Genomic DNA, 13,549 nt, shown 5'->3' with positions numbered 1-13,549 from the left:
AAACTCACACCTAAGTCCAAGTGAGAACAAGCCCCAGGCTTCCTGGTGTACAGCACCTATTACATCACGTGAGGCCAAAGAGACCGGGACCTAGAGCAAAAGGATACGAAACGAGTGCTATTTTCACCTAAACTATTTAAGGACTATGGAAAACGGAAGTAGTGGGATCCTGGGATTATGAAGTGGAGGGTCCACTTTGTAATGAGAAGTCACAGGTAACTATAAACACGATGGAGTTTCCACATGGACAGAGACAACCTCTATAAACTAGCAGACCACGGTTTGCCCAGCAAGGAGGCAAAACATAGGGGCTTAGATCTGCTCCTTCTTTGGCTGGAAATAAAGGGGAAATAAAGATGGGTTGCCTCTGATCCCCCCAATGTGATTCTAGCTGGTTTCCCTGGCTTTAGCTCTGGCCATTGGCCCCTGTTGGCTCCTTCTTTGTACCCAGGAAACTGGAAAGGGCAGCCGTTTTGTGGTCTGCCCTTTGAGGAAGGTTTAGGAACGCTGACAGAGAATGAGGGTAGAAGAGCAACCCCCAAGGAATATCTTGGGGGAAAGAAAACACCGGACTTCCTCCCACTTCCTGGAGGACCACAGCTTTGGAATTAGGGAAATGAGGAGAGGTGCCAGAGGCCACTCCCTAATGACTCCATGCTCACAAATTGGATTCACAAGAAGGATACTAGCTCAACACTGTCATCCATTACACTAATGTGTATTGATTGCCTATACTCTGCCAAGTCCTGCACCAAAGGCTTGTGAGAGGCAAAGAACCTAAACCCAGACAAGCAGGGAAGACACCCGCATGGGTGTGACCCGCATCGTGGTGGAGAAAGACAAGCTTCTGGGGGAGTTTGTTCAGTAGCTAAGAACTGAAGCTGGCGGGGAGAATGGAGGGCCTCGATCATGACCTTCTACTATCAGCCAAGCAGCCCTGAGGCCATCAGTTAGTCCTTTATGCCATGCCATCAAAGATTCATTTTGTTACTCTTTAGTTAAGAGTAGGTAGAGTGCATATGAGTGCAGGTGCCCAAAGAAGCCAGAGGAGTTGGATCCCCTAGAGCTAGTGATACAGGCCATTGTAAGCTGGGAAGCAAACTCCAGTCCTCTGCAAGAACAGTACGTGCTCTCAACAACTGAACCATCTCTCCAGCCCCCACCCCACACTCTGGTTTTTAATTGAAAAACAAATTTCATGCAATATATTTTGATCATGCTTTCCCTCTCCCCCAATTTCTCTCAGATCTTCCCCACCTCTCTACAACCCAACTTTATATTCTTTTTTACCTCCCCCTCTCTTAAAGCAAAACAGACAACAACAAAAACAATAAACACCAAACACAAAAAACAAACAAACAGACCCCAGCCAGGTGGGGGTGGTGCACACCTGCAATCCCAGCACTCAGGAGGCAGAGGTAGGTGGATCTCTGGGCGTTTGGGGTTAGCATGGCTCACAAAGTGAATTCCAGGACAGCCAGAGCTATTATACAGAGAAGCCCTGTCTCGACACCAAACAAACAAAAACCCACAAAAATGAAAATCAAAACAAGCAAGCAGAAGATTGATAAGACAAAAAATGCTCCAAAAAAATGAGACAAAAAGTCTCCAAAAATACCAATTTGTTTTATGTTGATCAACTGGGCATGTGGCCTGGCCTGAGATGTGACTGGATATACCCAGTAAGACTCCATTGGAGCAAACTGATTTTTCCTTGATACACACTGAAATAAATAGCTTTGGCTGAGGTGGAAGCTCATGTCCACCTTCACCTCTGAGTTCCGGAACCCTGACTAGCTTGAACTTGTGCAGGCTAGTGTGTGCTTCCACAGTCTCTGTGAGTTCCTGCGTGCGCCAGTTCTGCTGTGTCTGGCAGACACGGTTTCCTTGGTGTCACCCATTCCTCTGGCTCTTATAATCCTTCTGCCTCCTCTTCCGCAGGGTTCCCTGAGCCTTGAGAAGAGGGCTTTGATGATGACCTCCCATTTAGGACTGCATGCTCCAAAGTCTCTAACTCTCTTGTGCAGTTGTGGATCTTTGTGTTAGTTCCCAGGGTCTCATGCTCTTAAAGAGCACGTGTATATTATTTTCTTCTTGTTTTTTGAGACAGGCTAGTCTCAAACTTTCTATGCAGCTGAGAACGAACTTCATTTCTTCAAGTGCTGGGATTACAGGCATGTACCACCACATTTGGCTAGGAATGAGATAGCACAATGGTTTTTCTAATAGTTTTTATTTGCATATTTTATTTGGAAATGTTTTATGGATGTGGCAAACACATTTTAGATGCCCTGGATGTGATTAGTTTGGGTATCATTAATTTATTAGCAAAGAGCGATGTAGAAATTGCTCACATAATGAAAGAATTCAGAGCATCCTTGGAGTGGGCAGCTTCATGTGTCTCCACTTTCATTTCAGTCTAACTGTGGTCTACAAATGCCACCATCTCTAAGTAAGGAACTGTCTTTGCCATTTAAAATTACTTTGGTGCCCTCCATCTCTGGGGGAATTTCCTCCCAGCAGCTGGTTGACCCTCTAACCCTTTGCCTTCGAAACCACTTGTTCTTGAGATTTCTCTGGAGTGTGACGCCTCTTTGGGTTACAGTATTGGCTGCTACCCTTTCATCTTGGTCAGAGAGAAGAGAGAACTTTCTAATGTCTCTCCTGCCACAACTCCAGACACCTCCGTTGAAACTCTCACTTGCAGACTGCTTGAAAGCAGCAGAATCCCACTTTAAACAAAGCCTGAGGAAACATTACACAGATCAGCATAAAGGAAGACAACTTTGGCTGTTGTGGGTAGAAAGTGGGGGTCCTCTGTGATGGGGGTCTTCTGTCAACCCATGCCCTGTCCTCACCTTCTGCCTGAGATTCTCTGGAAGTTCAGGTTTCCACAAAAGGGCAATCTTAGAACCACTAAGCAGGACTGGGGATATAGCTCAGTGAGAGCGTGTTTGCCTCTTGTGACTGAGACGCCAAGGTTCAACCCACAATACTGTAAAACTGAAGCAACCAACCTCCACTTACAGACAGGAAAATGAGATGCAGTGAAGTAAGAAAAAGCTGTTCACCTCCTTCAGATCAGAACTCCTGACATAGGTGCCTACGGAAACGTGGACGAGGCATCAATGCTTCTAACTGCCAAGAAATGGCAGCCACAGCAAAGAGAGCATGGAGAAAGAAAAGGTCCCAGGGCTCAAGTATCAGGTCTGGTTTAGAAACAGGTGTCCTTAGATACACGGCTCAGCCCATCAAGCCTTGGTGACCTCCTCCAAGACGGAAAGGACAATACAACCTTCCCAGGGGTTCTGCGAAGAGGAGTGTGCGCAGACTAATCGTTACTGCTTACTGAAGGGAAGTACTTGGCCTAAAGGCGGGCACTCCATCAGCTCCCCTCCCTCTTCCACAAGCAATGTGTTGCCCTCTGGCCCACTTTGAGTAAGTGACCCCATACCTTTAGGCTTCTCTGGCAGCACGCGCAGTTCCACGAACTTTTTAAACACCACACTCTCATTTTTGAGGCGAATTTCACAGGTGTAGGTTCCCTGGTCTGCTTCTTGCACATTTTGGAGCAGGAGAGAACCGTCATTTCGTAAGATGTCCCCGACCAAATGAGAACGGTTCTGGAAGCGCCCCGTAGACACACTAAGGTTGGAGTAATAGTATAGCACGTATTCACTCTGGGAGTGATAAACAAAGGAGGAAATCAACAGAGGAGCCAGACCTGGGAGTCTGGATTGAAAAGACCATTATGTGGAGACAGTGAATCTATCACCATAATAGTGACCAAAAATGGTGACTCAGATAACAATGTTATTAATATTCATAATGATCATGTGGCAGGCAACTGTCTAGCTTGTACAAGGTTCCATGACAAACTTTCTACACAGACAAGTGAAACGAAGAATCCGTATTTTCATTTCTTACAACATAAGGGAAAATGCAACAGCTTCTGTGATAATCACTCTAGGATTAGAACTCATAACTTTTAGAAACCATTTCCTGTCTTATGACAGGGCAGGCAAGATGCCATTCAAATGTATGACCTAACCCCTTGGTATCATGGGCTGGTGATCCCAGCAGTAAGGCTGCCACTCCTCTCTACTCCACCCTCCTCAGGCCAGCAATATCATGACACAAAAGGAGCTGTCAGTAGGAATGGTTACAGGCTGGGAGGCAGAGCCCCGGCGAGTTCTTAATTTGACCTCCACCAGAGCTCTGCTTCTTTTCTATCAGCAAACAGAAGTGCAGTTCTGAGTGACAGTGGCACGGCAGGGACAGGGAATACACTCTGAGCTACAAAAGCAGCCATTGATGTGCAAACACTGGTATTTCATTGCTAACAGCAAACTACTTGGGCCGTGTTTCACAGACAATCCTGACACCCACACCTCTCTGTGGACTTTGTGACAGAACTTGAAGACAGTTTCCCAGTTAGAGCTCATGAGAGCAAGCCCTGCCTGTCTGCTAATCCCAACACTTCAAGCAAATGCAAAGAAACAATGCATGGTCCCCCAGAGAAGAAGAATGCTCAAAGAATCTGTCCCCTGACACAGAAAGAGGCCTATACCACCGTTCTTATGCCCAGCCCATCTGTCTGGACTGCAGGAATTGCCTCTCATGCCCATCTTTACCTTCACTACTACAATGGAAGCAAACTGAGAGAACTCCGTGTGTCTCCCATCGGCCCTGAACCAGGTCAACACTGGTGCCATTATGGCCCTGTTTCCTCCTCACAGTGGGCGCGGCTCTAATCAAGCAAGGTTGGATAATCTGCCCTGCTGATGATACACAACCAGATAGCTAAGCTAAGTGGAGGCCCAGTGATGACTCCTTCCAAAAAGCTCTTGCAATACTACTACCTTGAAGACTCAATGACTGATTCTCCCACACCCAGCCCAACTCTGACACCATTAGCCAGAGGCTTGGCCGTACACTCAGGCCGCCTTCTTACCTCAGCATGTTCCCCTTTTGAGAGTATCCAGTCAACTTTGACCACAGGTTTCTTCTCTGGGCTGTGAACAATACATCCCATGAAAGCTGAATCACCCACATGTACTCGCAGCTCAGGGGAGGAGGCAACCCTGTCAGTCAGACCCTGAGAATCACCTACAGGGGTTAAAGAAAGAAGATTTCATTTAGACAAGTAACCTCAACAAGAAAACTCAGTATCTATCTGTAGATACTATCCATCCCCCCCATCCACGATCCAGCATGGTCTAAGCACTTAAAAGCCCCTCACTTAAACCAACATGGCAGAGGAGAGTGGTCCTCTGCTTATCTACAGGATTCAAATCTGAAGAATTTTGCAACCTTCAAACCACAGGAAGAGCTCACTGCTCTGCTTGGCCTCGCTAGTCCCTTCCCCTTTTCTAGAATCCCTCTGCCTGCCTTTCCAGTGAAATCCACGTGCACTTCCTCACTTCTCCTAGCTCTGCATACTGCATCCCTAAATTAAACAGGAAGTGGGCTCATCCTCTCTCCCTTGCTCGTGAGCTTGTGGGTTCCCTATCTGAATGATCCACTCACTAGCTGTTTTGTTTTCTTCCTCCTTTCCTTTTATTTAATCCCTTCACGAAAAGCTTATCTCAGCATTCGCTGGCTGGAGTCTTTCTACAGTTAAGTAGGCCAGAGTGGAATACAACTTTCTCTTTGAGTTTTCTTTGTGTTTGCCCTCTCCTGGCCTCATTCCTCCAGCAACACTGTCAACTCTGCCCTTTCAGAGGCATCTGAAGCATGGATCCCCTCATCCCCTCATCTGCTTGTCACTCACGGAATTTCACCAAAAGGGAAAGCCAAGGACGTTTCTGTTTTCACAAGGTATCCTCTGGCACAAAGACAACAAAATCAAGAGACAAATTTAGATGCTGCCCAGTTTGTATCAAAGAAGAGCCAAATGAACACATATGGGAATGAACAGGAAAGGTGCCAGCCTTTTCATCCAAGCTGTCTCCCCTGAGAGGAGAGAGAACTTCCTGCCCAACAGCAGGCTCGCACAGTAGGAGGATGGAAAAGAACACACAGACTCTCAACCCTTCAGATGGAGATATTTGAAAGAAATCATATTAGCTCCAGCAACTACTGGAATTTTCCTGTGAGGAAGACTTGAGTGTGTGTGTGTGTGTGTGTGTGTGTGTGTGTGTGTGTGTGTGTGTGTGCGCGCGCGCACCTGGAATTGAGCAAAGGCAGCCTTTGCTTATTTTGTTGAGTGGAGGTTCACTGTCTACAGCTCAAAATAATAAAGAGGGCCAATGAGATGCCACCAAGCCAGATGACCTCGGTTCAATCGCCCAGACCAACATAGTATGAGAGCCAGCTCCTGCAAGTTGTCCTCTGACCTCCATACTAGCACCCCCACTTAAATAAGTAAAATAATGAATAATAATAAAGAGTTGGGCATGAAAATGCACGTCTGTGATCCTAACATTCAAGAGGCAGAGAAAAGAAGATAATGCCTTCAAGGCTGGGCTCCATAGTATCAAGTCCCAAAGAAACCCTGGGCAAAGGCTAACTGTGGTGCTGATTGACATACCAAAGTGCACACGGACCACCAGGCTCGCTCAGCATTGCAAACACCTGTTACAGAGTCCTCTCCTCACACACACACCCTCCCCACCCTAACCCTCTCCAGCCACTGAGCATCCCTTGACTTCTGATTCCTAGGCATTTTTTTGTTCTCTTTGCTCTCTTGGCTCCTTGGTTCTTCTCTCTTTTGGTTCCTTTCTTGGTCCTCTGCTCTTGGCTCCTGACCCCCTCTCTTGCCTCTCTGTTCCCTCCCTCTCTCACTCTCCCTCCCCATCTCTCGTCTCATGGTCTGATCTATTCTGCCAGCCGTGTTCAGTCTGGGCTCTTCTAGATGCTTCTGGCAGTTCCCTCCCTCACATCTACAATAAAAGCCTTCTCTTCAGCCATAGCTAGGAGCATGTCATGTCCTTGTTTTCATTCACATAGAAAGACCCTGGCTACAAATTAAATAATTAGTAAGTAAGATGGCAAACCACCACATTAATTTCGTCTTCCCACAGATCTATTTCCATGGAATAAGGAACAAGCTCCAGGCAGAAAAGAGAAAGAGAAAATAAGGAAATGAAGGTGGGCAGCCTGGGCTGTCCTGGGCACCAGGGAAAAGTCTGAGCAGGAGATTCCCACCCAGAAGGAAGTAAAACTTAGGGGGAAGCTTGTGGAATCCGGAAGGCTTGAGCAAGTTTGTTGGGGTGAGGTGCTAGGGAAGGGGGTTAAAGTGGAAAGGACAGAGAGTTCCAGGCAAACAACAACAATAACAATTGGGAAAGAGTTCCCTATGTTTAGAAACCACAAAAGCATCTGCCTGGCTGAGGCACAGAGACAAATAAAAGGGCCCCTCCATTTCTGCTTGGTAATTTTCCTTCCATATCTGAGACTAGCTAGCTGTAATTGACTGACACCAGTGTAAACTGTAGGAATGCCACAGAGAAACTTCCTTTCACACAAGTATGTTCTAGAACACGCAGGAACTACCCAAAGATATTCTGTGCCCAATCTTTTTTTTTTTTCACAGTCATAGAAATCATTTTAATATTACTATGTACTTTTCCTTTACAGACAAACTAGACATATACACAGTTCCATCCTATACAAGACAAAGTAGAAAACTAAACTTTACTGCATTTACCCCAAACACAGCACCAACTGTGCTACAGGTCACCTGGTCCAAAATACTCAATTCTACAGATAGGCCATGGTATTAAATTCATGCTGTGCCCAATCTTGACACAGAAGAAGGCAAAAAGAATCAACTACTGCTTCTAAAACAGCAGTTTCACCAGAACCAGAAGTCCCAGACCAGAGTTTCCGTATCACAAATCAAAGGGAATTAAACAAAAATAAAAGTTGGCTTTTAAAAATGCATGAGACTAGGGCTCAGTGGGTAAGGGCTCTTGCCACCGAGCCTGAAGACCTGAGTTCAACTCCAGGAAACCACATGGAGGAAAGGAAGGGTCAACTTCAGCAATTTGTCTCTGACAGCCTCATGCCCTTTCCCACAATACAAAATAAATAAATAAGTAAATAAATAAATATCAAAAAATGTCATGTCTGAGACAAGACAAGCACCCGGGTATTGCCCCCCAGTCTCTTGCTTCGACTTACCCAGAATCACTGGAATCACAATCAGTTTCAGGAGGCGAAGCATGCTACTTTCAAGCTTCTGATCTTAAGATAAATGGAAAACCAGAAAATAGTGAACGGAGGACATTGTTGACTGAACGCACCAACAGTGAGCACCAGTGTGGGCCAGGTTGTGTCTGAGGCACTGGCACGGCACTGAACACGGAGAGGAAGCTCCCCAGCACAGCTACCCTTCACATGTGAGGAACAGCGGGGGAGGGAAGAGCTCGAGTGTGCATGACAAGACAACATCTAGATGCTGAGGAGGGATATGGCAAAACAAAACCAAGTGACATCTGAAGAGACACTTGGGGTCTGCTTCAGGTTGGCCAAAAGGGAAGGTCAATGAAAGTCGCTTTTCCAAACAAAAAGGGCAAATGAGTCCCTACGGAGCCCTTGGGACAACCACTCTAGATATTCCACAGCCTGCACGTGTCACATGACCCAAACACTACGGGATCCATAGCCTCAACTTTTTACCTGTCCCCTCCCCCAGGGCTGAATGGGAATTGCCCCTTGACAAACGGAAAGAATGTTCAGGTCATGTGGGAGGAGAAATATACGAAGAATGGAAACTGATCAGTGATTTGTATTTGGGCATTACACATGTCTAGCAATCGTTCCACTAATAGAGTCATAGCCCAGGTTCACAAAGGAGAAACGTTAAGCCTTAAAGGTATTACTTATCAAATTTAAAATACAAAGACACCACAGGAATGACCTTTTTTTTTAACCTTTTAAAGCAGGCCAGTGTGGGTAGAATTAAGAATTGAGCTGAATGTGTAAAACCATTTCTAATGTCTTTGTTACATTTATCAATCTCATGACATCCCCCAGCTCTTGGAAAATGACTCACTATTCTAGACAAAGTGGCCCCAAATGTTCTTAGGCAAACTGAAGAACCCTAACACTAAGAAGTCACAACTCATCCCATCTTAGGGATCAGACCCACTATAACCATCTCAGCTGTGACCCCTTCAATGACTAATGGCTCGGCCACTAGAACTGTTCTACCTCAGAACTGCTAAGAAAGGTCCCTTAATGCACTAATAGCAGGGGACTCCAGCGAGCTCTGCTGGGATATCTGGCACTGGCCACTTCCTTTCTAAAATGCAGTTGCCTGGAGCTGAAGAGATGGCTCGACATTTTAAGAGCATGTACTGTTCTCCCAGAGGATGAGCTGCTTCTCTCTCAGTCCCACATCTAGTGGCTCACAAACTCTAGCTCCAGGACATCTGCTGCCTCTGACCTCCAAGGGTACCTGCACTCATGTGCATACACCCACACACAAGCATACACACATGCGCATAACTGTAAGCATAGAATTTAAAAATATATTTTAAGTGGTTACCAAAAAAGATGCCTTACCTGTATTCCAATCAACAAAATCCACTGGGAAAATGGAAACTGCTCAAGGAGACTCCTTCCCTAGGTCTCCCTTGAGTCACTATACCTTAGCTTCCTCACCTACAGCACAGGATGACAATGCAAGAATCAGTTATGATCATATAGATAACAGTGCTTCGAAAAAGAGGAAACATTGCTAGGCAGGATCCCATTTTCTAGAACCCAAGAGCCAGACAGAAAGCAGCCTGTGACTTCTACCTTTATAGGAATGGTAAACTATCAATCAAAATAAACTAGAAGCCTTGAGTACTACCACTGTCAACATGTGGACAAGAGCACCGCTCCAGCTGTCTCAGGGATGGAACAGAAGGCCCTCCCCCGACATATACAGACTTGGTGGTCATACTGGGCTTCCCTTGTAGCATGTCTTGTCTTTAGCTCATCACATTCAGACATCCACGATCCCTGTCACCTTCTAGGGAGCTACTGAGTTCCTTTCTCTGCTCAGCAAACAGGGCCCAACTCTCACAGGATTTTCCCAAGAAAGCACCAGTCACTCAGAGGTGTAATAGCTAATTTGCATGTCTGTAACCAATGCATATTGAAGTCTGTAAACTCTCAAGGACAGGACCATGTATGTCTTGTTTGTATTTGTGCTCCAACACTGTTCTACATAAATTGCTGGGAGCATGCCAGATAAATGTTTGTCACTGACAATGTGACCATTACCTTGAAATCAGCTTCGAGGCATCCTGCAACCCCTTGACACTACTCTATGAAGAAACCAACAACTTGAAAAGCTGACTTACTCACGCAGAACCACACCCAGCCTCCTTCAAACCAATTCTAGGAAATACATAGTATGATAGGCAAACAATACCCATTTTCAGTCTTAAATACTCAAATGCACTGATAGAATTCTGTGGGAATTAAAGAGAAAAGTATGCTTTTTAGCAAAAAGAGCATTGAATTTGAATTTCTTTTTAAAAGTTATTTTCCAGGCTCAACCCCCTGAACTCAACTTTAACATTATAGGCTCAGATTTTTTTGTTTTTGTTTTTTTAGTTGATAGACAACTACACTAAAAATTAAGACTTAATATGCAATAAACAAAGAAAGATGTAACGTTAGGGATTGTCTGGGTGATGTACATACTAACTCACTCAATCTTCCCCACAACTGTGAGACTTTTTGCAGATGGGAAAACTGAGGTACAGGCCAATGGTATGTTTTGCCTAAGAACAAAGAAGATTGGAAGTCTGACTTGAATCCCAGGCATTCTGGATCTTTCTGCCCCAGCCTGTATCATCACATTGCAGTGTTTCTCCATGTCTGTCAACGCTGTTGCGCACACCCCTTAACTCCTTTTGATTCATCTTTCATATGTCAAGTTAAATGCCATTTCCTCAGGGAAACCTCCCCTCAGGCATCCATTCTAGGACAGACTACCTAGCTTCACCTTCATGGTACTCTTTATTTTTCTTTCAAGGCATTTGTCACAACTTGTAACCATCTATTTGTTGCGGTGCTCATCTGATTAAATATTTGCTCTTCCTCTCACTCTCCAAGACTCTAAGCTCCAAGAGGCTGAGAGGGAGCCTATGAATCACTACAGGTCCAGGGTCAACATGATGGGGGCAGGAATCCTCAGTTTACAGCTTCTCAAACAAGCTCATGGCACCTTGGGAACTTACCAAGAATCCTCCAGTCAAGTTTCAATTTCCTGGGTAGGTGGCAAACATTCAGAAATTCTTTTTTTATACATGCACACATCATCATCATCATCATTATCATGATCATCATCACCATCATCACCACACATTAGTGAGGGGAATGTATCATCAGGAAATTCCATTGTGTGAACATCCAAGAGTGCACTTATACAAACTAAGATGACTACAATGCCACTAGGCTATATGATCTTATAGGACCACTGTCTATGCATTGTCAAGTAAAATGTTATTTAATAAATGACACATACATATATACATGTACATATATGTATGCATACACATATATTTGAAACATATGCAATTATCAAAATTCTAAATTCTAAACACACACACATAAATCTTGGTTTTTAGAATCCCAGGCATCTCGCACATTCAGAAGCACCTTGCCAATAGGCCTTGCTTAAACCCTCATCTCTGCCCTGTTCCCTTTCCAGACATTGGTATAGCTCAGCAGTAGGTTTCAGGTAATGCCACACAGCCAGTTATTTCACGTGCTGGCCAAGCATTTTGACCCAAGCTTATGGCTTTCTCACAATAACTCCTGGCAAGCATCTCCTATCAGTCCTAGGGTTACAATATTTACATACTATAATAATACATATTATTACAATTTTGCAAGACAATGGAAGAGCAGGGTGCTGTCTCCTAGCCAAGTTGCCCCTGGTAATAACGAAGACTACAGAAAGACAGACAACTGTGCAACATTGTCACTCATGCCTCACTCCTCTGTGATGCTAAGTTCCTTCAACTCCCCCTTCTGTTCCTGTGTACCTCTGGATTCTCAGGAATTTGTACATATACAAATCTTCATGACCATCCCGCGATACAAGCCTCTTAAAATATGCCCTTGCTTTTCCTTCTGAGACCATCTAATACAGATAGGGGCTTTGTGGCTTTTGAAGCACAACCTAGATTACATACTACTCAGATGGAACCTTGAGAGCCATCTCCCTCTCCCTCCAGACCAGCATATAGTTGGTCCTAATTCATCTTGCGTCTGTTTTTCTAGAGGTCTGGGCTAAGCCAGGGCAGTCCAGCTCTCTTGGGAGACTTGAATTGCTGCCTTCATGACATGTTGATTTATCCAGAACATGGAGCAGACACTGAGGAGGATTTCTGCCATGAGCTCAAGGACAGCCAGTCACAACTCTGCTTGAAGCCACAAGCAGCAGGAAAGCTGAAGCCTACGGGTGACCTCGTTCATGATTATTACAGCAAAGCTTACTTCTGTTTTCTCTGAGAACCTTGACACAAAGCACACTACTAAGACTAAAGTTGCACCTGCTTGTCGACCTCATGGCAGCCCCTGCTGCGGAGACTGGGGACTCTGTGCATGGCCTCCTCATCCTACAGCAATGGCAATCTAACCAGCCTTCTTCTCAGAACAGTTCAAGCAAGGACTCACAGCACACACATTCACTGCTTACCCAAGATGTCAGCGCCCAGGAAAAGCAATGCACCGCGATCTCCTGCCACAGCATCCCCCACATCAACTGAGAGACTTCTGCCAGCGCAGTAGGTCTGGCTCAAAGCAAACCAGATGCATGCATGTCTTTTGAGGTGGCTACAGAAACCTAAACAGGAACCTTCAGCTCAAGGTTCTCCTTTCAGCCCCCAGTCTCACTACCCAATTTGCATTTATATTTTCATTTGTTTGCTTCAAATTTTTGTTTGCTTTCACAAATACTATCCAGTGGATTGTGATGATCATATTCATCCCATTACTTTCTCTTATTTCCGTCTCACCCCTGCTGATACCCCTCCTCTTCCCAACTAGTCCTCTTCTTGCTTTTGTGTGTGCATGTACTTGTGTGTGCATGCATGTGTGAGTGTCTACATGTACATATGAGTATGTGTGTGTACCCATGCAGGTCTCATTCAGGTAGTCACAGCTTCTGTGTGTACATGACTAGAATGTCATGTCATATCCAGAAGCATAGCACTCCATTATCTTCTGGTTTTTACATTTTTTCTGACTCCTCTTCTGTGATGTTCCCTGAGCTTTGGAGGGGGTGGTACCAGCATCCCATTCAGGACATTTATATTTCTATCCTAAAAGGAAGGACTGTATGCAGCTTACTACAATGACACCTGCAGGTGCCACTTCCCTTCCTGGATTCCAAACTCTGAAAGCAAGGTCTCAGATGGGCCAGCTGTAGTGGTGTATGCCTGAAGGCTCAGTACCCAGAAGGCTCAGGTAGGAGAAGACAGCCTGGGATATACAGTGAGCCCCTACCTAAACAAAACAAAACAAAAACAAAAATCTTGAAAGGCACTTACTGGGAAATCAGCTTTTTGTAAACAAAGTACAATTAATTTAAAAT

General features: G+C 45.1%; 1 protein-coding gene across 6 annotated transcripts in view; it reads right to left on the bottom strand.

The window, feature by feature from the left end:
- Jaml (junction adhesion molecule like) overlaps positions 1–12,778 on the bottom strand; it is a 29,264-nt gene extending 16,486 nt beyond the window's left edge. The window contains exons 1-5 of one of the 6 annotated variants that reach the window (XM_021226756.2): positions 12,653–12,778; positions 9,514–9,612; positions 8,128–8,190; positions 4,955–5,109; positions 3,455–3,680 (exon numbers count right to left, since the gene is read on the bottom strand). In XM_021226756.2, coding sequence (XP_021082415.1) covers positions 3,455–3,680; positions 4,955–5,109; positions 8,128–8,170 — 424 coding nt within the window. In that variant the 5' untranslated portion in view covers positions 8,171–8,190; positions 9,514–9,612; positions 12,653–12,778. Of the gene's footprint in view, positions 1–3,454; positions 3,681–4,954; positions 5,110–5,242; positions 5,501–5,529; positions 5,703–8,127; positions 8,191–9,513; positions 9,613–12,652 lie in introns of those variants that run through there. The other 5 variants (XM_040730130.1, XM_040730131.1, XM_021226758.2 and 2 more) reach the window with 5 other exon arrangements.
- Positions 12,779–13,549: the final 771 nt, after the last annotated feature.

The sequence above is a fragment of the Mesocricetus auratus genome, unplaced genomic scaffold (genome assembly GCF_017639785.1).
Source record: "Mesocricetus auratus isolate SY011 unplaced genomic scaffold, BCM_Maur_2.0 Super-Scaffold_100022, whole genome shotgun sequence".
NCBI classification, from domain to species: Eukaryota; Metazoa; Chordata; class Mammalia; order Rodentia; family Cricetidae; genus Mesocricetus; species Mesocricetus auratus.
Note: the sequence above shows the minus strand (reverse complement) of the source record. Positions and strands in the feature narration are given on the sequence as shown.